The sequence below is a fragment of the Sarcophilus harrisii genome, chromosome 2 (genome assembly GCF_902635505.1).
Source record: "Sarcophilus harrisii chromosome 2, mSarHar1.11, whole genome shotgun sequence".
NCBI lineage: Eukaryota > Metazoa > Chordata > Mammalia > Dasyuromorphia > Dasyuridae > Sarcophilus > Sarcophilus harrisii.
Genome location: NC_045427.1, coordinates 152,401,212 through 152,426,499, shown reverse-complemented (window position 1 = coordinate 152,426,499; position 25,288 = coordinate 152,401,212). Strand labels below are relative to the sequence as shown.

General features: G+C 35.3%; 2 protein-coding genes across 7 annotated transcripts in view; one reads left to right on the top strand and one right to left on the bottom strand.

The window, feature by feature from the left end:
* DZANK1 (double zinc ribbon and ankyrin repeat domains 1) overlaps positions 1-6,830 on the bottom strand; it is a 132,445-nt gene extending 125,615 nt beyond the window's left edge. For 5 of the 6 annotated variants that reach the window (XM_031951068.1, XM_031951061.1, XM_031951064.1 and 2 more), the window contains exons 1-2: positions 6,615-6,712; positions 3,117-3,240 (exon numbers count right to left, since the gene is read on the bottom strand). In XM_031951068.1, the coding sequence (XP_031806928.1) occupies positions 3,117-3,240; positions 6,615-6,623 (133 nt within the window). In that variant the 5' untranslated portion in view covers positions 6,624-6,712. The other variant, XM_031951062.1, reaches the window with a different exon arrangement.
* Positions 6,831-7,121: 291 nt separating this feature from the next.
* On the top strand, positions 7,122-25,045 carry POLR3F (RNA polymerase III subunit F). Its single transcript, XM_031951069.1, has 9 exons — positions 7,122-7,278; positions 13,638-13,755; positions 14,662-14,729; positions 14,864-14,931; positions 16,787-16,899; positions 17,578-17,721; positions 17,920-18,027; positions 20,329-20,520; positions 23,917-25,045. Exons 1-9 carry the CDS (start codon positions 7,217-7,219, stop codon positions 23,992-23,994), a joined length of 951 nt encoding a protein of 316 aa, XP_031806929.1. The 5' UTR covers positions 7,122-7,216; the 3' UTR covers positions 23,995-25,045.
* The last annotated feature ends 243 nt before the right edge of the window (positions 25,046-25,288 follow it).

The window sequence follows — 25,288 nt, the reverse complement described above, 5'->3', positions numbered from 1 at the left end:
TCCCCCAACTCCTGCCATATAAACTCTTGTGGCTTCCTATTGTCTCCAGGATAAAATTCAAAACTCTGACATTTAAAGCTCTTCATAAATAAGCCCCTTCCTACCTTTCCAGTGTTCTTTTATCGAATTCCCCGATACATATTCTTTAATCTGGCCTCATGGCTATTCCATGAATAGAACACTACATCTCTTGACTTGAGGGTTTTCTCTGGCTGTATCTCATGCCTGAACAATCTCCCTCTTCATCTCCACCTATTAGCTTTCCTGGTTTCCCTTTAAATCTCCATTTTCTACAATAAGATTTTACCAATTCCTCTAAATTCTAGTGACTTCCCTCTGCTAATTATTTCCTATTTAATCTGTACACAGCTCATGTGACCACATTTGTTTGTTATCTCCCCTATTAGGTTATGAACCCCTCGAGGGCAGGAACTATCTTTTGCCTCTTTTTGTATCCCCAGAACTTAGCACAGTGCCTGGCACATAATAGGCAGTTAATATTTATTGACTGCTTGAGTGATTATTAGTGGAAAAGTTTCAAGTAAAATTTGAAACAATCTCTGTGGATACCCACAATTAACAATGATATTTGTCAGATGGTCAACACATTTTACATATTTTCATAATTCCTTATCAAGCTGTATCTTTTCAAGGAAGATCTTCTGAGCAGCTTCTAAATCTTTAAGATCAGATAACTTGGCCACTGACTCCCAGGTTAAGCAATGTAGCTTGCTCCTTTCCTAACGTGGGTGGAACTGCTTCTTTTTCTAGATTTTCTATAATTTCTTTAAAATTTTGCCAGAAAAGACAAAGTGTCTAAAACAAAGTGATAATCCTATTATATACTCTGTTCATGTCAGATCATATCTGGAATATTTTGAATAGCTCTGAATGATACATTTTAGAAAAGACATTACCAACCTCATAAAGTAGGCTCACAAGAGAGCAACCAGGATGGTGAAAGCAAAGATGCTATTCTACAGAATTTGTTTAGTAGAAGGAGTTGGAGATTTTTAGCCTAATGAAAAGAGAAATTTATGGGGCTATGGTAATTTTCTTCAAGTATTTGAAGGGGCTTCAGGGATGCTGGTAGAGGTTTCTTCTAACTTTAAGATTCTGTGCTTCTTTCTGACAAAGAGGAGGCCCTTTTCTCCAAGGACAACCCTACTACTTGTATCTTTGATCTCATTTCTTTCAGCAGATGCCTATATAATTATTCCTTTTCTCTTTAATTTTCAATATTTTCCTAATATAGATCATAGTCTTACAAACACATCCACATCCTTAAAAAAGATAGTCTTTTGACTTATACTCCTTTAAATATTATCTTTCCTCCTTTTCACAAATGACTAGAACATGGTGTCTATATTTTTTGCCTCCACTATATCTTCTATTCTCCTCTTGACCTTCAGTCCCACATCAATAACTGTTTATTGGATTTCTCCAACTCATTTGTCTCATAGGTATTTCAAACTTTACATCTTGAAAATAGAATTCATTATCCTTCCTTTCAAACAAAACTTTTTCTTAATTTCCTTATTTCTATCAAAGGCATTGTCAATACACCCAGATTCCCAACTTCAGTCATCAAATATTTAATTGAAATTATTCCCAATATTAGGTTCTATGCTGTTTATTAATTCCACTTTTACAATTTCTCTGGCATCTATCCCCTTCTCTCCATTCATATAGCTACTATTCTAGTCAAGGCTCTGACCTGGACCACCTCAATAATCTCCTAATTAGTCTCTCTGCCTCAGGATTCTACCCATCTTTCATACTACCATCAAAGTATTTTCCTAACGCTCAAGTCTTAACTAGGGCATTCTCCTCAATAAGCTCCAGTGGCTCTTTTCTATTGCCTCTGGTATAAAATACACGTCTCTGCTTGACTTTTAAAGGTCATCACAATCTGACTATAGCTTACCTTTCTGGATTTATTACAGTCAAAGTGATCTACTTGCATTTTCTCACAAGGAACAGTCCAACTGTTCCTGTCTTTGCATTGGATGTTCCCCATGAATGGAACACTTTCCTGACTCACTATCATCTCTAAGAATCTTGGTTTTCCTTTAAGACTTCTCAAGTGCCATTTCCCAATCAGGGATCTTCCCAATGCCACCTTTAGTCTAGAGTTCCTTTGTATTTGCCTTGCATTTACAAATAAATACCTCAAATATGTTAAAAGCTCTTTGAGATCAAAGGATATTTCATTTTTGTCTTTTTATATCCAGCATCTATCATTGAATTTGACATATAATAATGCGGGAAAAATTTATTGTTTTTTTTTTTTAATCTATTCCTGTTTGGCTGAGAAATCTCTAAGCAATCAGACTTAGTTAATGCTTAACTCAGGACCTAGGTTATCCGAAACCCTCTCAGATCCAAAGAATGATTCAAGGAATGTGAATAGTTTTCTCCTGTACATCTGAATTCATGTGTGTTATTTGGAAATTGCTTCTATACTGGCCAATCAGTTATTGTTTCCTTCCTCTTTTGTTTGGGTCCTATGTTATGAGTAACCCTACAGGGTGGTGGGGAAGGGGAATCAACCCTTTTTTGGCTGTCATCTCTATTGATGACTTAATAAATTTATTTTGGGGTTTTGTTCATAGACTAATAGCAGGTACTTAATTGCTTACTAATTAAATGGCTAGTTTCCTCTTCTGTAAAATGAAGCTGTGAGTTACACTGCTAGTCTCTCCAAAGGTCCTTTCAGATCTAAATCCTAGAATCTTATGAATACAAGCGTCTAAAATCATCAGGGCAGGCAGCATAAATGTACATAATCTACAGGGCTCAATCTGTTTCCTTTCTAAATGTCAACATTCATTTGTTTTTATGTTTATGTAAAGAGAAAACTAATCTTTCTGTATAAATAACATAAAGAAATCATATTTCATTAGGAACAATATGAATTTGCTGTATTCCTATAAAAAATGTTGGTTTTCCCATTGAAATAATGAATTCCCTGGTAAAGTTTGAAGAGATTCTGGAGACTTCTTATAAAGGCATATAAAAAAGTAGATTTTAAAACTCTGGAAAAGAAACACAATAAATCAAGTAAGCATTGTATTATGTGTTATCAACAATGATTTGTCATTCTTAATTCTTACCTGATTTCATTTCTACAAATGTATTGGTGTTTATTTCATGTTTGTTTCTTCCTGGACAAGGAGCCCTTAATGGGATAATCTGAGGAACGTAAACTGAACCGGCAGTCATTTTCTCTGTTACAGTCTAAGAAAAAAAAAAAAAAAAGACAAGTCCAAAAATAATACACAATGTATGCTCTCCTGACAATTTTACTCAGTTATTTGAATATAATTACTAATAAGAAGTGACTCTAAATTAAATTAAAAAACAATTAAGGCTTTTAAAAACAAACAACTTTTCATCAAGTCCAGGTCAGCACTGTGCTTAGCGCCAAGTGGGTACTTAATAAATGTTTATTGACTGATTTCATTGGTGTAGGGAACGAAAACTCCTTCCACTGATGCAGATCCAATCAGTCTGAAATTTGTAATATTAGAGAACTGTTTGAGGTACTGCTTCTCTACCAATTTGGACAGGCTGCTTCCGTTTTTCCAAATATGGCTTATTTACATCGACAAAGGCACAGACACTCATACAAGGTTTCTGTCAGTCCAACAATCCAGACAACCAGAAAATATGTGTCATACTCTCCAGAGCTTCCTAAATCACTGAAAGAAACCTTCTGTCTCCTTTATACCAGAGTGATGAGTTTGAACTCATCCTTGCCTTTCAACAGTTGAAAAGATCATTTAGGAATGGCTACAGCATAATCTTTTCTCCTACATAAGTAATGGGGGACAACTGAGAGCTCACCTCTATCCTGTGAAATGTATTGAGGATAGTGTAAATAATATTTAAATCCCTTCAGTTAAATGCTAGAAACAAGGCTACTTTCCAAAAGCTATTTTGCAATTAACTAAGATCACGATAAGTTTCTTCCTGAAATTTTTGCAACTGGGTTAGAGAACTGACCTTAGTCTCAGACTACTACCTTTCCAATCTTATTACAAATAACTCTGCTTCTAACATTTCACAGTCCAATTCAAATGTCCCATTTGCTATTCTTTACATGCAAAATTTCATTTCTTGCTTCCATGCCTGAGCACAGACATGTCCCCTATGCCTGCAATGTCACTTCCATCTCTTAGAATTCCTAGCTTCCTTCAAAGTTCAATTCAGGCACAACCTCCTAGAAGAGGTATTTTCTGATTCTCCTCGATGCTAACACCTGTTTTCCACCAACTACTTTATACAGACAGTCATATTGGCAACTAGGAGGCACAGTCTCCTGGACCTGGAGTCAAGATGGTCCTAAATTCATATCCAGTCATATCCAGATGATTATTAGCCATATGACCATGGGCATATCAATTTCTTTTTTTAAGTATTTTACTTTTCCAAATACATGTAAAGATAGTTTTCACATTCATTTTTGTAAAACTTTGAAATATATATATATATTATATGCCTAAACGTCATCTGTAAAATAGGAATAAAATTTATTATGAGGATTAAATGAAGTAACATTTTACAATCATTTTGCAAACTCTAAAACTATATTATATAAATAATAAATAAATAAATATAAATAAACTATATTATATAAATGCTAGTTATTATATTGAAACATGTACATGTTACTTCTTTCAATAGAAAGGTTCCTTAGGAGAGGGGTAGTTTCATTTTTTTATGTGTTAATCTACCCCTTACATACCTCTATCTGTGTGCCTATTTATGTGTGTGCATATATATATATAAATATACATACATATAGAGGACCTATAAGCACGTGTATGTATATATATATATACATATGTATGCATACATCTGTTTTGTATGTACATATATTATTAACTTTCTGTATTGGCTGTCACTTTGTGGGGAAATCGTTCCCCAAAGTTGTACATATATATATAGCTGTGTACATATGCATTATGTCATGTATGCATATGTATATGTGTATATTATGTATACACACATACACAAAGATATATAAAGCTTCCTTTGTCAATAGTGACTTTTGTGGGTAAATTACTCCTCACAATTTTATGCATATAAATATACATATATTTATACACTCTATCTGTGTGCCTATTTATGTGTGTGCATATATATATATATATATATATATATATATATATATACATACATATAGAGGACCTATAAGTACGTGTATGTATATATATATACATACATATGCATGCATACATCTGTTTTGTATGTACATATATTATTAGCTTTCTGTATTGGCTGTCACTTTGTGGGGAAATCGTTCCCCAAAGTTGTACATATATATAGCTGTGTACATATGCATTATGTCATGTATGCATATGTATATGTGTATATTATGTATACACACATACACAAAGATATATAAAACTTCCTTTGTCAATAGTGACTTTTGTGGGTAAATCACTCCTCACAATTTCATGCATATAATATATTTATACACTCTATCTGTGTGCCTATTTATGTGTGTGCATATATATATATATATATAAATTTACATACATATAGAGGACCTATAAGTACGTGTATGTATATATATATATATATACATACATATGCATGCATACATCTGTTTTGTATGTACATATATTATTAGCTTTCTGTATTGGCTGTCAGTTTGTGGGGAAATCGTTCCCCAAAGTTGTACATATATATATAGCTGTGTACATATGCATTATGTCATGTATGCATATGTATATGTGTATATTATGTATACACACATACACAAAGACATATAAAGCTTCCTTTGTCAATAGTGACTTTTGTGGGTAAATCACTCCTCACAATTTCATGCATATAAATACATATCTATATTTATACACTCTATCTGTGTGCCTATTTATGTGTGTGCATATATATATATATATATAAATATGCATACATATAGAGGACCTATAAGCACGTGTATGTATATATATATATATATACATATGCATGCATACATCTGTTTTGTATGTACATATATTATTAGCTTTCTGTATTGGCTGTCACTTCCTGGGGAAATCGTTCCCCAAAGTTGTACATATATCTATAGCTGTGTACATATGCATTACGTCATGTATGCATATGTATATGTGCATATTATGTACACACACATACACAAAGACATATAAAGCTTCCTTTGTCAATAGTGACTTTTGTGGGTAAATCACTCCTCACAATTTCACGCACACACATAGATATTTTTTATAGGCTACATAAATGTGTGGGCCACAATTCTACGCATACGAGCGTTTAAATTTCTCCGGTAGCAGTGCTTTTGTTGAGGGGAAAATCGAGAACGAGACCCCCACAGGAACTGATCAGTAAGAAATGGCTGAAGGCCTCCCCCGCGGAGCCCCGAGCTCTCCGCACAACTCGAGCGCCCCGGGCGGCGGCCCTCCCTCACACCCAGGCCAGGTTAGTATGCGGGGCCCTTCGCGCAGGGCTCGGGCACGTGCCCTCGGCACGCAGAACTGGCAACTAGCGAGAAAGACCAGGGGAGAAATCCCAAGTTGGCGCCGGGGTCGGCCACGATGTCCCCAAGGTCATCCCCAAACGACACGTTTTCCTGGCAGGTGAAAGGTCACCTCATTCATCTGGTCCCGATGCTTCCCGGGCTGTCCCGTCCTACTGCCCGCCCCGGGGTCTCCGGTGCCCACCTAGACCGACCACGACCCCCTCAGATCCTCACCGGGTGGGTCCTGAGACGCCAGTTACCAGAGACGCTCCAGGACCTTCCGAAACCGCGAAAGAGACTATTTTGATTGGTGCAAGTCTCGCTTCTTAGCAACTGGCTCCGCCCCTTCCAAGCTGTTGGGAGAATCCTGCGAGTTCTCCTCCTACTTCTAACACGGAGAGCGTCGTAGGTGTCTAAATATTAGCCTGATCCATGTAAGAAAAATAATGAAGAGAGCCTAAGAGGACAAGAAAACCCATCCTGTCACACACGTGCAGGGAAACCCTTTAAATAGTTAACGCAGTGCACAAACCAAGCAAGCAGCACTTAATTGTCAAATGGGACAGGCGTGTCTTAGACTACTTTTGAGGAGAAGAGGGTCCTTTGCTGCGACGCGACTCAGAGGAGAAGGCCCCTTTCTGGCGGCTGGAGGCGGAGTCCGGGTGGTGGTGGCCGGAGGTTCGATTTAGATCCTTGTGGCTCGGCCCCGGCTTTGCCGTGCACGGCTTCGTCATGGCTGAGGTAAAAGTGAAGGCACAGCCGCCGGATGCCGACCCGGTCGAAATAGAAAACAGGTAAAAAGGATACTCCAGGAATCATGTATAGTTTGTATTCCCGTCCTAATGATCAGGTGGAATCCCCCGCCCCCCCCCCCCCCCCCCCCCCCCAGCCCCTCCTCCCCCTCCCCCCCCCCCGGGGGGGGGGGGCGCCCCCGGGGGGGCGGGGCCGGGGCCGGGGGCGGGGGGGGGGAGGTGGCGGGGGGGGGGGGGGGGGGGGGGGAAGGGGAGGGGGAGGGACGGGGCCATCATCTGCCCCTTAACCTTTACAGCTATGTGTGGTCTGATGAATTCTGCTGATTTCAAAAAGTTTGCACGCTGCCACTTAGCTTGTTCTTGCTACTGTATAGTCAGTTACAGTAATTATCTTAACAAGTTACAAGTGTAGGCTGAGGTGACAGGGCTGGACACATAGAGCATAAATGCTTTTCGTTATTCACTAAATGACGTGAATAAAAAGGTGCTTTATAAAGTGTTCCAGTAGTGGGGATAACTTGAATATATTTCAGTCTAATGTAAGGGACTATCAGAGTTAAGGGCACGGCTGTTTTTGTTTCTCAGTAGTATTTTATTTGTCTAAATACACATAAAGTTTGTGTTCCAGATTTTTCCTCCTTCCTTTAACTCCTCCCTCCCCCAAACAGCAGGCAATCTGATAGAGCTTAAACATGTGCAGTCCTTTTAAACATGTTTCCATATTTGTCATGTTGTGCAAGAAAAAATCTGACCAAAAAGGGGGAAAAAAGCCAACAGACAAAAAGATGGAAATACTATGCTTTGATCCACATTCAGTTTCTATGATACTCTCTGCACGTGGATGGCTCTCTCTATCACAAGTCTGTTGGAACTGCCTTGAATCACTTTATTGTTGAAAAGAGTCAAGTCCATCACAGTTGATTATCACCTAGTCTTCTTGTTGCTGTGTACAATGTTCCCTTGGTTCTGCTCACTTTACTCATCATCAGTTCATGTAAGTCTCTCCAGGTTTTTCTTTTCTTTTTTTTTTTTTTTTTTTTTATTATAGTAACTTTTTATTGACAAAAGAGGCTTTTCTGAAGTCATATTGTTCATCTTTTCTTACAGAACGATAATATTCCATTATGTTCATATACCATAACTTATTCAGCCATTCCTCTCAGTTTCCACTTCCTTGCCACTACAAAAGGGGCTGCTACAAACATTTTTACACATGTGGGCCCTTTTCCCTGTTTTATGATTTTTGAGGGGATACAAACTCAGTAAAAACAGTGCTGGATAAAAGGTGGTCAGTTTTATAGCCTTTTGGACATAATTCCAAATTGCTCTCCAAATTAGTTCACAACTCCACAACAATGTATCAGTGTCCCAGTTTTCCCACATCTCCTCCAATATTTATCATTATCTTTTCCTGTCATCTTATCAATCTGAGAAATGTGAAGTAATACCTCAGAGTTGTCTTACTTTACATTTCTCCAATCAATAGTGATTTAAATCATTTTTTCACGTGACTAGAAATGGCTTTATTTTCTTCCATCTTTAATTCTTCATATCCTTTGAGGATACAGCTGTTGTAAGGGATATAGAATTGAACCTATTAATGGATGCTCTAGCCCAGGATTCCTAAATGATTTTACATCAAACCTATGCATTCCTTCTTAGAATAATGTCATTTTTTTAAAACAGATAAGATGAAATGATATAGGATTGGGACAGCTAGATGGCAAAGTGGATAGAGCCCTGGCCCTGGAATCAGGAGGACTTGAGTTCACTTTTGGCCTCAGATACTTAATACTTCCTAACTGTGTGACCCTAAGCAAGTCACTTAACCTCATTGCCTCAGCAAAAAAAGAAAGAAAGAAAGAAAGAAAATATGATTACAAAGGAAATTATATCATTATATAATTGTAAAAATATTTTAAAAGATATTCACAGGACCTACCTTCTTAACATTTTAGTAATTATTCTATTAGGAAATATAACTGTCAATGCCAAGCTAGGAGCTATGGATACAAAGACAAAAGTGAAACACATTCACCTATTGTTCTGTGGTAAGAAACAACATGTACATATATAAGCACATACAGAATATATATGGACAAGAAAGACACTTGGAACTAGCCCTTGGATTCTTTTTTTTTTTTTTTTAATTACTTTTTATGACAGAACATATCCATGGGTAATTTTTTACAACATTATCCCTTGCACTCATTTCTGTTCCGACTTTTCCCTTCCCTCCCTCCACCTCCTGCCCTAATGGCAAACAGTCTTATACATGTTAAATATGTTATAGTATATCCTAGATACAATATATGTGTGCAGAACCATATAATTCTCTCGTTTCACAAGAAGAGTTGGATTCAGAAGGTAAAAGTAACCTGAGAAGAAAAACAAAAATGCAAGTAGTCCACATTAATTTCCCAGTGTTCCTTCACTGGGTGTAGCTGCTTCTGTCCATCCTTGATCAATTGAAACTAAGTTAGATCTTGTCTTTGTTGAAGAAATCTACTTCCATAAGAATACATCCTCATACAGTATCGCTGTTGAGGTATATAATGGTCTCCTGGTTCTGCTCATTTCGCTCAGCATCAGTTTATGTAAGTCTCGCCACTCCTCTCTGTATTCATCCTGCTGGTCATTTCTTACAGAACAATAACATTCCATAACATTCATATACCATAATTTACCCAACCATTCTCCAACTGATGGGCATCCATTCATTTTCCAGTTTATAGCCACTACAAAAAGGACTGCCACAAACATTCTTAGCCCTTGGATTCTAATGTTCTGTTTGGTGAAAGTCCACTGTATTTAGCTGACCCCATACCCTGATCATATTTCTCCCTGTTGATCTTCATTTCATGCTGCTGCCCTTTTCTTGCACCTGCCCTCCTCCTACTTGGGAAATAGTAATCAGCACTGAAGTAGGAGTGGCATGTGTGAGGAAAAGCAAGGAGTCCAGTGTCACTGGATGCGTGGGGAGAATATAAGGTGAAAGTAGATGGAAAGGTGTGGGAGGGGGAAGGTTATACAGGACTTTAAACCCAAACAGAGGATTTCTATTTGATTCTGGAGTTTATTGATTAAGGAAGTAACTGGATAGACCTGTATTTTGAAAACATGAATTTGACAACTGAATGGAGGATGGACTGGAGTGGGGAGGTAATTGCTAGAGGACAACTAGCAGGTATTTTCATAATCTAGGGGTGAGGTGATAAAGGCCTCTGTGGTGTTCTCTTCTTTTTCTAAAATATAATGGTTTTCTCTGGGAGCAGGTTTCTTGGGGAAGTTTTCTGGAGGCAGCCTTAGTTTCAGTTCAAAGTAATAATCACCTCATATGCAGCCAGTTGTTAAAGTAGTTCTTTATTGTATCTTCCAAAATAGCCCAGTTAGCTTTCTTTGGTTCCGAGAGCTCTCGTTGCTAGTTTTTTGCCTCTGCCGGCTTCTGCTTCTAGCTCAACTCTGACTCCTGGCTTCTCAGTCCCCTCAACTGACTTCTTACTCTGTCAATCTCCCGAACTGACTGACTCAGCTCCTTTTTATGCTCTTTTAGAGGTGTAACTCAAAGGTTGATTCCTCCTCTGAGAGTGGGACTATGGGAAGAGTAACTTGTGAATCTCCCAGACTTGTGAACTCTAATGTGTGAGCTCTAATGTGTAAACTCTCTTAAAGGTGTGAGCTCTAATGTGTGAACCAATTACCTAAGCATTGTTTCTATCAACTCTAGTGAGTTAACACCTTGTTTCAAGTTCTGGCTCATAACAGGCCTCCACCAGGGTTTTGGCACCATCAGGAGTTAAGGAGACACAAGATGTTTTGAAAGTAGAATTAATAGGATTTACCATTTCATTGTGTATGGGAACTGAGAAAGAGTAAGGAGTTAAGATGATATTGTGGTATAAAGGAGCAATGTGTAATGTGTATGAAAAGGTATGTTGGGGCCAAGTTGTGACGGGCTTCAAATGCCAAACAAAGAAATTTGTGTTTTATCCCAGCGTCTGTAGGTAGCCACTTAACCTTCTTGAGCAGGGGAGGGACACAGTCAAATTTATGTTTTAGCTATGTGGAGAACTGAAGAGGGGAATAATCTGAGACAAAAAAAAGACTTAACAACAACAATAGTTAGCACTTATATAGTGCTTTAAGGCTTACAAAGTGCTTTTACAAATATCTCATTTGATCCTGACAACAATCTTGGGAGATAGGTGCTGTTCTTATCTCCATTTTATAGCTAAGGAAACTGAGGCAGGCAGTTGCCCAGGATCACATAAATAGCAAGTATCAGAGGCCAGATTGTTTCAGTAGTCCAGGCGAGAGATGCTCAGAGCCTGAATTGTGGTTTGAGTTTAGAGAATGGGGATAGATATGAAAGCTGTTGTAGTGAAAGAATTGACAAGACTTAATTGACTATAGCAGCTGTAGAAAGAGGCAGAATAAGGAGATATTATGAGTTGACAGAGAATGAGAAGGTAATTGTCTTTGTGAGAAGAGGGAGAGTGGTGGAGGGTGATTCTGAATTAAGGAATTTGAATGATTAGATGTAAAGTTGTGTCCATGTTGAAAACAGGAAAGTATAGCAGAGAGTAGGATTTGGGAAGAAAGATGAGTTCTGGTTTTGATGGATTGAAATGCTTACTGTATATACAATTTGCAAGTTCCAGTCAGCAATAGGTGATGAAATAGAACATGAGTTTGTTCCTTGAGGACAAAAATTGTTTGTGTTTGTTTGTGTAACTTAACCTAAAATGCCTGATACATTACAGAGATTTGATAAATGATTGATCAACTGGAGCTAACAAAAGAGAGACCAGGTCTCCCAAAAAATAGTTTTGGGGAGTAATCTATATAGTGGTAATAATTAAATAGCTAGTAGCCAATAAGGGGATTGAGAGAGTGTATAGAAGAAAGAGAAAGGACAGAGTCTTAGGATCTACCCTAAGGGGAGAGGGCATGGTCACAGAAAAGGAGATAGGAAGAAATCAGAGAGCAAGCATCATATGAGGAACAGAGAAAAAGTCTATTTGCCTAGATCACAAAGGGTTGAAGTGGGAATAAGGTCTAATGGTGCTGAAAAGCTTTGTAAAGCTTTAAAAACTAAATGAAAGAGTTGATATTTGATCCTATAGGCAATTGGAGGCCACTGGAGTTTATTGAATAGGAGAGGGCCTGAGCTAAGGTAGAGGTTGTGAGAGTAGAGAAAGGAATTGGAAATGAGAAATGTTGTGAAGATTTAAAAAAGCAAGATTTGGCAACTGATTAGATGTGTAGAGAAGTGAGGAGTCCAGGATAATGCCAAAATCACAAACCTAGGAGTCTAGGAAGATGGCAGTGATCCATATGACTCATATATTTGGATCCACAGATACCCAAGGAAGATCAAAAATTCAAAGAAAGCTTCAGTATATACCAAAATAATGGGGCAGGATGAGGGAGATGGCAAATCGGAGAAGAGATGTATTATAATAATGATATAAAACAGAAGATAACAGTGCATTTTTAACAAATAAAAATAGAATTATTGTTAATAGGGAAGAAGGAAGAATCCTATCAAATGGCCTGGGAAGGGAGCTCAGTTGAGATTTGATATCATAAATTTATAATAAACCCAGTTAACAAAGTTAAGTAAATTTCCTCCAGCACCATTCAACAGCTTCATGATTGTACCTAATTATATGCTAGGTTCTTTGTACAATTTTAATTTAAATCAGGAAACAATTATTTTGAGCCTACTATGTACAAAGAAAGCACTTGTGCCAGATTGTGGGAGGGATAACAGGAATAAATCCATTCCCTGCTCTCAAGGAGCTCACAATTCAATATAAACAAACTGTCCATTGACGGGGTGATATTCTTCGACAAGTTTTATTTGGTAGTATAGACTAGAGAACAACATAATGATGGGGAGAAACAATGGCATTGTCTTCATATATGTACATAGCAAATTTATGAAATACAGGAAATTCCAAGTCTTTTGTGTTAGGTCTTTAGTATGTCATACTTAAATATCAAATGCATACCATGTGGAAAGTACTGTGCTAAGTATTGGGAAGACTAAACAAGGTAAAAAGACCTTCTTCTCAAGGAGCTCACAATATAATGGAGGAAAACATGCTAATAACTATGTATAAACAAACTGCAGACAGGATAAATTGGAAATAATAAAGGGACACTAGAATTACAAAGGACTGAGAAAATATTCCTATAAAAAGTAGTATTTTAGATGAGACTTTAATGAGTTTTACTCTGATTTAAAACTCATATTTAGTAAAGAATGAGCAAAATCAATCATAACTACTATCTGTCAGATATGGGAGAAAAAATGAAACATTTCATGATGCTAGTTTTTTTCCTCATTCCTTAAAATGGGTTGTATAAAATATTATTGATGTCTTTGTTTGTAGGATTATAGAATTATGTCATCAATTTCCTCATGGGATTACAGACCAAGTTATTCAGAATGAAATGCCTCATATAGAAGCTCAGCAGAGGGCCATGGCCATCAACAGACTCTTATCTATGGTAAGGTAAAATCTAATTTTTTAGATGTCATTTATTGATTTACAAAATTGGCTTCACCAGTTTTGGTGAAGGTCCTAGCTAGACTGTACTCCTAGAATGAAAGTTTAAGTGCCTACGTTTAAATGTACTTGCAGAATAATTGAACCCTTGCTGCAGTGTCTAGGTTGCAGACCCAGGTGTCTTCAAAAAGGTTCAATTGTGTCTATATTCCTATTTTAGCAGTTAAACCTACAAATACATTTTTAATTTAATTATATTTGTATAATTTTTAATTATATAAAGATCATATTGACAGAATTACTTGAAAAATCACTTGAAACATTTCCCATATTTGTTTAATTATATCACAACATAACAGTTCATAACTTTGTGAGATCAGATAACTTATAATCATAATTAATATCTCCATAATGCTTTAGGATTTGCTTCCTTCTTTTTTATCCTCGTTTTATAGATGTTGAAATTAAAACTCCAAGACCTTCAATGAATTGTCCAGTCATATAAGTAATAATTGCTAGAGGTTAAATTTAAATCCTGATCATAAATTAATTTTAAATATTGCAACTTTTATTTGATTATAGAACATCTATGGTTATTTATGCTGAATGTGCATATTTTATTACTTAGGTAGGGTAGTTGCTCACAACTTTTAAAAAGTTTTTTCATGAATTAGTGGGACCACTTGTTTGATTATGGGTAGTTCAGAGAATTACAACATGATAAGACACCTCAAAGGCTACCTTGTTCAAACCATACAAGATTCCTCATGAAGGCTAATAAATATAGGACAGAGTACAGCATTGGGGTATTTGTGTTAGATAGAACTATTAGAAGTAAATATTTTGAAATTCTTTATCAAATTTGATGTCTCAAATAATTAATTGTTTTATATAAAACCAATTACAGGGACAGTTGGATCTCTTGAGGAGTAATACAGGTCTTCTGTATAGAATAAAAGAATCTCAGAATACTGGGTAAGTTCTTATATCTATAAAGAAATAAATATAACAACATAATATTTCAGTCTATGAATATTTTCAAAACCAGGGAGAAACTTCAGAAATAAAAATCTAACAATTTTTTGGTTTCTAATAACATTTTTTTCCAGTAAAATGAAGGGATCAGATAACCAAGAGAAGCTAGTATATCAAATCATAGAAGATGCCGGAAACAAAGGTATTGAAGAATTATGTCTAAAATATTAGTATTGTAGTATATAGTGTTTAGTATGTACTCTTTCAATTCTATATTAGTGCTTGCTTGGAAAAATTGTTTTTGTTGAATTGTTGGACAAATTGTTTCAACAAATTGTTGAAATTGTAACTCTAATTCTATATATTATTAACTATAGGAAATTGTTTTTAAAACGAATGGTTATTTTAACCTCAGTTGATTCGGTAAGCAGCTTGGTATAGTGACCTCATAGTTAGGAAGACTTAGAATTCAATTCCTGCCTCTAACACAAGGAGTTCTATGACTCTGGACAAGTCATCTACATTTTCAAAGCCTGAGCATCTGTTCAAAGCTATAAATTGCAGAGCAGGATTGAGTTGAATTAATAGAGGGAATTTACACCAATGAAGTAATAATATAAAAATTCCAGTAAGCAATTTTAGATATTAAAAATTGTTTCATCAGTTCATATCAAACTATAGTTTTGTAAGCCAACAAAATTAAATTTTCTGTATAATGTATGCTATACACATATGTATGTATAAGACTATACACACACACACACACATATACACATACAAAACTAATGGTACCTTTGTGTATTTCTTTCCTTGATCTCCCGATTTAGGAAAGAAAATTTAGAAAAATATTTTCTCCATGTAATTCCTTTGCAGTATTTTCACCATTTTCCTGTTTTGAAGCAACAATCATAACTGCTAGAATAGATTTACAGAGAACTTTAGTTAGTTTTTTTTAGTTAGTTTTATTGTTGGAGGCAGACAAGTTTCCTTAGGAACTACTTTGCAAAAGATAACGTGGACTTTTGTCTTCTAGGACAAAGAATTAAATTAAAGGATCTAGAAGCATGACCAAACTGCTTACCTGGTTCTATATAGAATGAGAGAAATTAGATTAAGTAAGAACTCATTCCTGCCTCTGTTAAATAGCAACTACTCTTCTTATTCATTTCCCTGTTATCTCTTTTGGGTCTTCAGTAAGGTTAGCCAAGAAATCTAGCATCTTCATTTTTTACCAAGAAACCTATATTAGAACTACATACCTTTTCTTTCAGAGATATTTAAAAGGTACTTCAATATTCATTGTAAAAGAAAGAGCAATCTTTAATAAAAATACTGCTTTTCAATAATTTTACATGTCACTTTATGCTGTCTTCCTTTTCTTCCCTCCTGTTTTCTCCCTCTCAGCTATATTAACACATACAAACTAGCTTTTCTCATAAAATCTTTGCTTAAAATCTTTTTCATTCTGTGGTAAGGGTGGAATGGAATGTTTACTTAATCTTCCCCATCCTGATGACTGAGGTGGAAATATATATGTTATGTATACTTATTGTGTATCTAAGTTATATTTTAATATATTTAACATCTACTGGTCATCCTGCCATTTAGGGGAGGGGGTGGGGGGGGTAAGAGGTGAAAAATTGGAACAAGAGGTTTGGCAATTGTTAATGCTGTAAAGTTACCCATGTATATATCCTGTAAATTAAAGGCTATTAAATAAAAATTTAAAAAAAAAAAAAAAAAGGAAATATATATGTTAAATATGATTTTAAAGGCTTTATCTACTGTTTTAGACACTAAAAAATTATTTCCTCTTATGTAAATATCTTAAAAAGACGAATTACTAGTATTTGAGATTTTGAAATAGCGTATTGAGTGACATGATTTTCTTTTTACAATTTAAGTACACTCGGAAACCAGCAAGTGATTATAGTATTTGCTTATATACTTTGTTATTATAGCCAATTTTGGAATTGTAACAAAATAGCAATAAATACAGATTAAGTATTATTTGACATGAGATATTTTGAGTTCAACTACTTAAACTTTTTTTTAAGGTATTTGGAGCAGAGATATTCGATATAAAAGTAACTTGCCATTAACAGAAATCAACAAAATACTAAAGAATTTGGAGAGTAAAAAGCTTATCAAAGCTGTTAAATCTGTTGCAGTAAGTATTTTTTTTTCTTTTTTGCTCTTCATAATATACACATGAAAGTACTGTCTTTGTTCAGAATTCATAGTATAAAGTCTTTGTTAATCAGAAATTTGATGCTTTAATAAATTCTTTTTATTCAATAGACTAAAAAGTTTTTATTAAGGTATAATCCTGTTTCTTTATTTTTCTTGTCTTGCTATGACAGAGGAAATTTTAATGCCACTTTCAGCTAAGAATTGTTGCTAAGTGGTCGTGATCAGAAAATTTCTCTATTAGCATCTTAGCTATCATTTATTGATGTGTCTCTTTATTTCTTTCTCCCAACCCCACCCTACTGATAAGTTCCCTGCACTACAATGGAGGTAACTTGATTAATAACTTTCAATGCTGACCCTTTAGAGACATATGTCCAAGTAACTTTGTTTACATAAGCTTGGTTAAAACTTTACACTAATTTTCAGAGACTGAGCTATTTTTCAATGTATACATATTGAGAGAGTAAAAAACTGGCTTTTTGGTATTTAGAGTACACTTACAGATTGATGAATATAGTATAGTCTTTCTCCATTTTAAAATATTGCCTTCCTTCATACATATATCTTTTTATGGGTTAGAATAATAACCTTTAAAGTTTGGGGGAAAAATTGTATTTGTACCCTAGTAAATAAAGCTTTCCATATTTCTTCACAGGCCTCAAAGAAGAAGGTTTACATGCTATATAATTTACAACCTGATAGATCAGTAACTGGTGGAGCCTGGTATAGTGACCAAGATTTTGAATCTGAATTTGTAGAAGTTCTAAACCAACAGTGTTTTAAATTCTTACAAAGCAAGGTAAAATAAGTTTTACTGCTATAATCTTTTTTTGTCTATATTTAATCCTTTTAAATAACATCTAAAAATCAAATATGCTAGACTAGGTTTGTTTGCTTAATGTAATTTCTTTAGCTTGACAGTATTGTATAAATTGTGTATTTTAAAAAACCATTCATCAATATTCCTCCTAACTGAAATTTTTCCTTACACTTTTAGGCAGAAACAGCTAGAGAAAGCAAACAGAACCCCATGATACAAAGAAACAGTTCATTTGCTTCATCTCATGAAGTATGGAAATATATTTGTGAACTAGGCATTAGTAAGGTCAGTATCAAGTTTCAAACCTTTTTCTTTTATTACATTTTAGCTCATAAGAAGTGTTCATCAGTCTTAAATGTCCTGCAGTTGCTCTAAGCTCTTGTCCAAAGACAAGCTATTAATAGACCTGAGAATGTGGGCTTAAATCAGTATTTGACAAATGTCCTTCAGAATTTGGGAGCTAGAATCTGGCCTCAGACACTTAACACTTATTAGCTGTGTGACTCTGGGCAAGTCACTTAACCCCAATTGCTTTATCAAAAACAATAAAATAAAATAAAATAAAAAGCAGGGAAGTGAGCAGCATACTGACAGAGCCAAATCAGGTTAAGATCCAGGTTTAGAGAAGGATCTTGAAAAAGATCCTTTTGATTAAGGATACAAGAGAGGGCTGAGCACGTCTGTCCAGGTTTGTCCTAGCATAAACAGAGCAGCATCTTGTGTGCCAGAGAGTGGAGCTTGAGCCCAAACACACAGGGGAGACTGCAGATAACCAGATGGCTTGATTTCCTTTCCATGTTGGCTCTGGTGATTTTTAAGGCTTCAGGTTAGTTGAAGAAAAGGAAAAAAAGGATGCTTTGTATATTATCTCATTTGATCCTCACCCCAACCCTGGGAAGTGCTCATCCCCATTTTACCATTAAGAAAACTGAGACAGGCAATGGGTAAGTAGCTTTCCCAAGGTAACCCAGCTAGTAAGTTTCTTGAAACTGGATTTGAACTCGGGCCTTCCTGTCTCCAGGCCCAGCACTCTGTGGTGCTGTCCTCTATCATCTGTTGTACAGAATGTATAACAAAGCACCATATCTTTCATCAAGCAATTCTTAGCTTTAGAAAGAATTCTTTTTTCTTTGAAAGACTTAGGTTTCTAACTTGGAAGAATGAATATTTTAGCAAGTATTTTGGTTCATTGGACAGAAATCTGAACTTGGGTTCTGTTCACTGTGCCTTATGCTGCCTATATACACCCCGCGTGGGTTTCTGGCTGAAAGAGTCTGTAAGACTGTCTGGTTCAGCCATGTTCTTTTATTGCCTGGGCTTCCCCTCCTTCCTCCACATTTCCCTGTGTAATTGTGACATTTTGATAACTGGAAATACTGAAAGACATAGTCTCTTTAGTTGCTAAAACCAGTGTCTTTTTCATTGACTTCTCTGCAGTATTTGATGCTACTAACCACCTGATTCGTTGGATTATTTTTTTCCCTTGTGTTTTCATGGCGACTTTCTCCTGAATATTCTCTGTCCTAGGTGTCCAACTCTTCTTCGTTTCCTTTCAGAATCATCCTACATGTCCTTCCTTTGAATCAAAGGCAAGGAAGCCCTGGGCAAGGACACAGTGTAGAATAGCAGAAAGATCACAGTCCCTATAGTCTCAAGACCTGGATTCAAATTTTCCCCTTGGTACTTACCCCATGTGTGTGACCTTGGGCAAGTCTGTGAGCATCTGTTACCTCTTAAACTAAATCCAGGAGGTAGAATTGGATAACTTCTAAGATCCTTCCTAGCACCCAGTCTAATAATATTCTTTATTACCTCTGCTTTTATAATTCCCTAGCTCAAGTGTTGCCTCTTTCAGAGAGCTTTGATTAATGAATTATTTCCACTTCTCACCATACCCCATTGAAATTGCTTTATATTTAGTTTGCATATATTTGATCTTTATTTGTCTATGCTGTTTCTACCCAGCAAAATGTAAGCTCCTTGAGATTAGGAATTGGATTCATATTTGTCTTTGTATACTGGTGCTTGGAATAGTGCCTGGCACATAGCAAAACTTGAATAAATGCTTGTTCAGCTGAACTAAATTGAATTTTAACTTGTAGAGGCTGCATGTCAAAAGTGTCCAGAGTGTTAGACATGGAGTCAGGAAGACTTATGATCAAATCCTGCCTCTTAACAATTACTATTTAACCATGGACTAGACATTTAAATTCTCTGAGATTCAGTTTCCTATCCATAAATGGCTACAATAATACATGTAAATATTGCCTTATAAGGTTGTTGTTGAACTCACAAATGATATTCACAGTGCCTGGAATGTAGTAGGTGCTTATTAACTATTTGTTAACTTGACTTGACTCAAAAGAATAAAAATACTACCTAGTAAACCTTAAAATGACATATGATCATCTATTATTTCAGTTTTTAAAATTTTTTCCTCCTCTGTTGTACATGTGACAAATATGAACAGTTTCCATGTTTAGGGAAAAAAAAAACCAGAAACAGAAAAAGAGCCTTGTATATGAACCTTTCAGTCTCTGTTATACATAGTATCATGAAGGTTTTTTTTGTTGCTGTTTTTTTTAGGTGGAATTGTCCATGGAAGATATTGAAACAATTTTGAACACACTTATTTATGATGGCAAAGTGGAAATGACCATCATTGCTGCCAAAGAAGGTACAGTTGGCAGTGTAGATGGACATATGAAACTGTATCGGGCTGTTAGTCCAATCATACAGCCTACTGGCTTAGTTCGAGCACCTTGTGGACTCTGTCCGGTAAGTTAGGCTGTTTTATATTTTTTAATTGCTATCAAAATGAACCTACTAAATAGCTAACCTAGCAGAAACAAAACTAGTTGAAAGACTGTTGTGGGTAACCATGAGCTGTCACATATGAATTTGCTCTATCATAATTTTTGGCCCCATTGAGCAGATTATGTCTTTTTTGCACAGTCATATTTATCATGGGATCAAGAATGGACTGTGGCCCTGCATTTTTGATTTCCATCACAAGCTAATTGTACAATATTTCAGAGTCTGATTCTTTTTGTACAGCAAAATAACGTTTTGGTCATGTATACTTATTGTGTATCTAATTTATATTTTAATATATTTAACATCTACTGGTCATCCTGCTATCTGGGGGAGGGGGTGGGGGGTAAGAGGTGAAAAATTGGAACAAGAGGTTTGGCAATTGTTAATGCTGTAAAGTTACCCATGCATATATCCTATAAATAAAAGGCTATTAAATAAAAATTAAAAAAAAAAAAAAAAAAAAGAATGGACTGTGCTACCCTGAGAGTTAGAAAATTTGAATTTTTAAGTCCCAGAGCTAATTAGTTTTATCAAGTGGGCAAATCATTTACCTTTTCTTTTCTCTAAAAAATATTCCTCAGCTCCTTGTCTTTTACTAAGATCTGCTATTGAATTGTTCTTTTTGTAATTGCGCTTTTTTTTTTTTCTGAGATAATAGGGATTCTTGCCCAAGTGACTTGCCCAAGGTCACACAGCTAGGAAGTGTTAAGTGTCTGAATCAGATTTGAACTTAGGTCTTCCTGACTTCAGAGCTGGTGCTCTATCCACTTAACTGCCCCTGTAATTGGGCTTTTTATGCTCTAAGTACTTCATATATAAATAGAGGTAAAATTTAATTTTTTTCTGATAACATTCTAGCATTAAAAATTTGTGCTAGAATTAAAACGTTTGGTAGTAAAATCTTCATATTTATAAATCTACTTGTATTCGTTTATTTGAAAAAATATTTTATTAAGTACTCTATATACAAGATATCATGAATAATACTTTTATATACATGTGTGTGCACACATACATTTAAACACACATCTACATACACACATACATATTATGTATAATATACACTACATACACATAAGAAACTTGATAGAGGAAGACAATATGATAGTACTACACATTTATATAGTATTTAAAGGTTTACAAAATGTTTTTTCACCACACCCCGAGAGGTAGATAGTCTTAAGTATGATTGTTCCTTTTTATAGATGAAGAAATAGGCTCGCAAAAACAGTGCTATCAGATTCAAAGGACAGAGAAATCACTTCATCCTGTGAAGTTATAGAAGGCTGTATTTCATGAAAGTGATTTTAAAATGAAGATTTAAAAATGAGTAAAATTTCCACAAAGGAGGAACTTAAGCAAGGATTTCTAGGCAAAAGGATAATCTAACCAAAAGCAATAGGTGGAAAAGCACAAGATAGATTCAGAGCATGATTAATAGTTTGGTTTGACCAGGTACAGAAGTAGTAGGAAGTTAATGGGAAATTAGATTAGAAAGATAGTTTAAAACTAAATTATGTTTTAACATCTCAGGATACTGAGATGTCATTCTGAGCCAGTATACTAAATTTCAACTTCATTCAGTTGGAAATGAGCAACCACTGAAAGTTTTTGAACAGTTTAATGGCATGATCAGAGTTTTGCTTTAACACTGAAAAGACCAGATACACTAATTCTCACACATACACACACACACACACACACACACACACACATTTTCCTATGAAACAAAATTCATTCTACTTTCTCTTTTCTTTGCCTTATGGATTTAAAAAAAAAAAGTACATCAATTGATACAGATTGGTCTTTCAAGATGGTCTTAAATTCTAGTTCTTCTAGTGCTAAGATTAATCTGGAGACAGTATAAAAGATAGGTTGAAGGAAATGGGAAAACATTGAAGGCAGATCATTTATGACACTCACACAAACGTCCTATAATCAAAACTGACAATCGTGTTAAGCTTGAATTTTTACAAAACATTTTAAAATAGCTCATTTGATTCTCACAATAGCTCCTTGAGGTAAATAATACAGATATTTTCTCCATTTTACAGTTGGGGAAACTCAGACTTGTAAAGATTAAGTGATTTGTCCAAGATCATCCCCACTAGTAAATTTCAGAGGGAGAATTCAAACCCAGGACTTTCAAAGCTTTAGTGCTTTTTTCCATCATACTATTATTGGTTGATGGTAAGATAATAGGGATCCCATCTAAGATAGTAGAATTATGATTTATAAGTGACTATGGAGATAAAATGTTTCAGCGGTCTTAGCAACTGGCTATATTTCACAAATAAGAGAGAGAAGAATCAAAGATGACCCCAATTTTTTTCCAAAGTCAAAAAAAAGTACCAATTTAGTGAGTGGAAATGCAAAGTTCAGTATTTGAAATATTAAAAAGCAAATTGAGTATAAGATTTCAGGAAGAAGGAGTGTTTGACAATTTCACCTTCAGAAGGAACAAGAAAAATAAAGCTATTAGATCAAATATTAAGAGGTCTTTGTTAACAGCAATTTGACTAGAGCAAAAAAAGTCTTAATTGAAAGGATTTATAGGAGATGGAAGAATAGAGACAAGAAGCGTAGACTTAATTTCTCTTAAGAAATTTGTTGAGAACATCGGGGGAGAATTGGAAGTATAATATAAATAATAATAATTGGAGGAAATTAGAGAAAATTGAACATGTTGGTAGGTACACTTGGTAGAAAGAGTAAAAATGCAAGAAAGGAGAGATGATTAATAAAGGTCTTAAGAAAGAAAGGGAGGGAAAAAATAAATAAAAATAAATAAAATAAATAAATAAATAAGAAATTAATTAATTAAAACAGAAATGTTAAGGTAAAGAGATAAGGAAACTGAAAAAACTCAAGTCATGTGGCTTAGAAGATCATTCTTTTTATTTTTATTTTTGATAACCTGTATTTTAAAGTACAGGAGCCACAGAAGGGTTACATGATTTTCCTAAGTTCACAAAGCCATTAAATGCCACAGGCAGGATTTAAACTAAGGTTTTCCTTATGCCTAGTCTAGCAGTATCCACTACTTCATGCTGCCACCCTAGATAAAATTATTAATATGAGCATTTCATTTTAGTGAAATTAAAAATTCTCGTATTTATTGATAAATTTACTTTGCAACTGAAAATCCTGTGATGATACATTATTAGGCACTATTCCAATTCTTTAAAATTCAAAGAATTTCATTTTGAATATTGCTTGAAATAAGTAGACTATCAGTTGATGCTAAGAAATAGATTTTTGTTGTAGTAGGGTATGATATAATTGACATCTGTGTCTGTAGTGAAATTGTTTTTAAAACTTAAGATTAATTGGGAACTTTTTCTTTTGTTCCCACAGGTTTTTGATGACTGCCATGAAGGTGGTGAAATTTCACCATCAAATTGTGTATATATGACAGAGTGGCTGGAATTTTAATAGTAAAATATGCATTCTTCTCACATTTTATAAATGCAAGAAGAAATGAAGTTACTTTGAAAGCCAAGAATTATATTTATCATGAAATATTTAAGTTGGTTAAAAGCAAACTTCACTAAAAAATATAGACTTCCTGCTATGAGGAACATATTGATATTTATAAAGATTAAAAATTCTGATATATATTGATAAGGGGCCAAAAGTCCATGTGGTACCTATTAGAGATTAACAGCAAAAGCATTCCTTCTACTAATAAAGGACCGTCAAAATAGAAGGAATTCGCCTACCAAGCTGTAAAGAAGGATTATTTTTGAATGATTTTTAAGAAGAAAACTAAACTACAAAATAATTCTGAATTTGCCAAGGACAAAGGTAATAAAAGGAACTGGAAATTTTCCCTTCCTATATGGTTGCTAGAGCCAAGGAATTTTAAGCTGACTAATGCAGAAACTGTAAAAAAGCATTATATCTGCCTCACTACCAGTATTATTGGTACTTATCATTACCTTATCATTTGAGCAAGAAATTGAAAGCTTCCCAGATGAAAAAGCTTAAAGGTAAGTAGCAGCAGCAACAGCAAGGACAACAAATGCAGACTAGGTGGATATGTGAAAAGGTTAGACATTGGAACATCATGGAACAGAAAAGCAACTGAAAAATACAGTTTGGCAAGAACAGTACAAATTTTGAAGATACAAAAAGAAAGAGGAGATGGGTCCTGCCTTCAAGGAACTCATGCTGTCATGTAGACAGCATATAAGAGAGAATTCAGTTTCATGGCAGGTGAAAAGGCTGTTAAGTCCAGCTGACAAAACAGCAGGGGCCGATGGTAAGACTGCGAATCTTAGGGAGCAATGACAGGACAGATAGTCCTCAACCAGTGACTGTTGGGAAGGGGATAGTTTGAGTGGGCCCAAAGGTTAAAGTGTCTGTGTTATTTCCATCCAAGAAGGGGATGGGATGTTGACATCCAGCAGAAAATGGATATCTACTGCTTGGTGGGAGCTTAGGAATTGGACATTTGTGATTAAGTTGGGAATGAGGAAAGGTTCCCCAAGCAAATTCATGCTGGCCCTTCGAGGTGCCCCTTGCTGGACTGAAGCAAGTGATGTCCTCATTTTCTCTGCCATGGTGCCTGCTAATATTTGTCTGTTTTCAAACCATCTTGTTATTGGGCTGGGATAGAGAAGTAGTATAACAAGTTTAAAAAAAAAAAAATTCAAGCCAAAATAATGGCATTTACCAAGGATACATGTCTTTTTTCAGTATATAGGGGTTAATTACTATTCTTGTT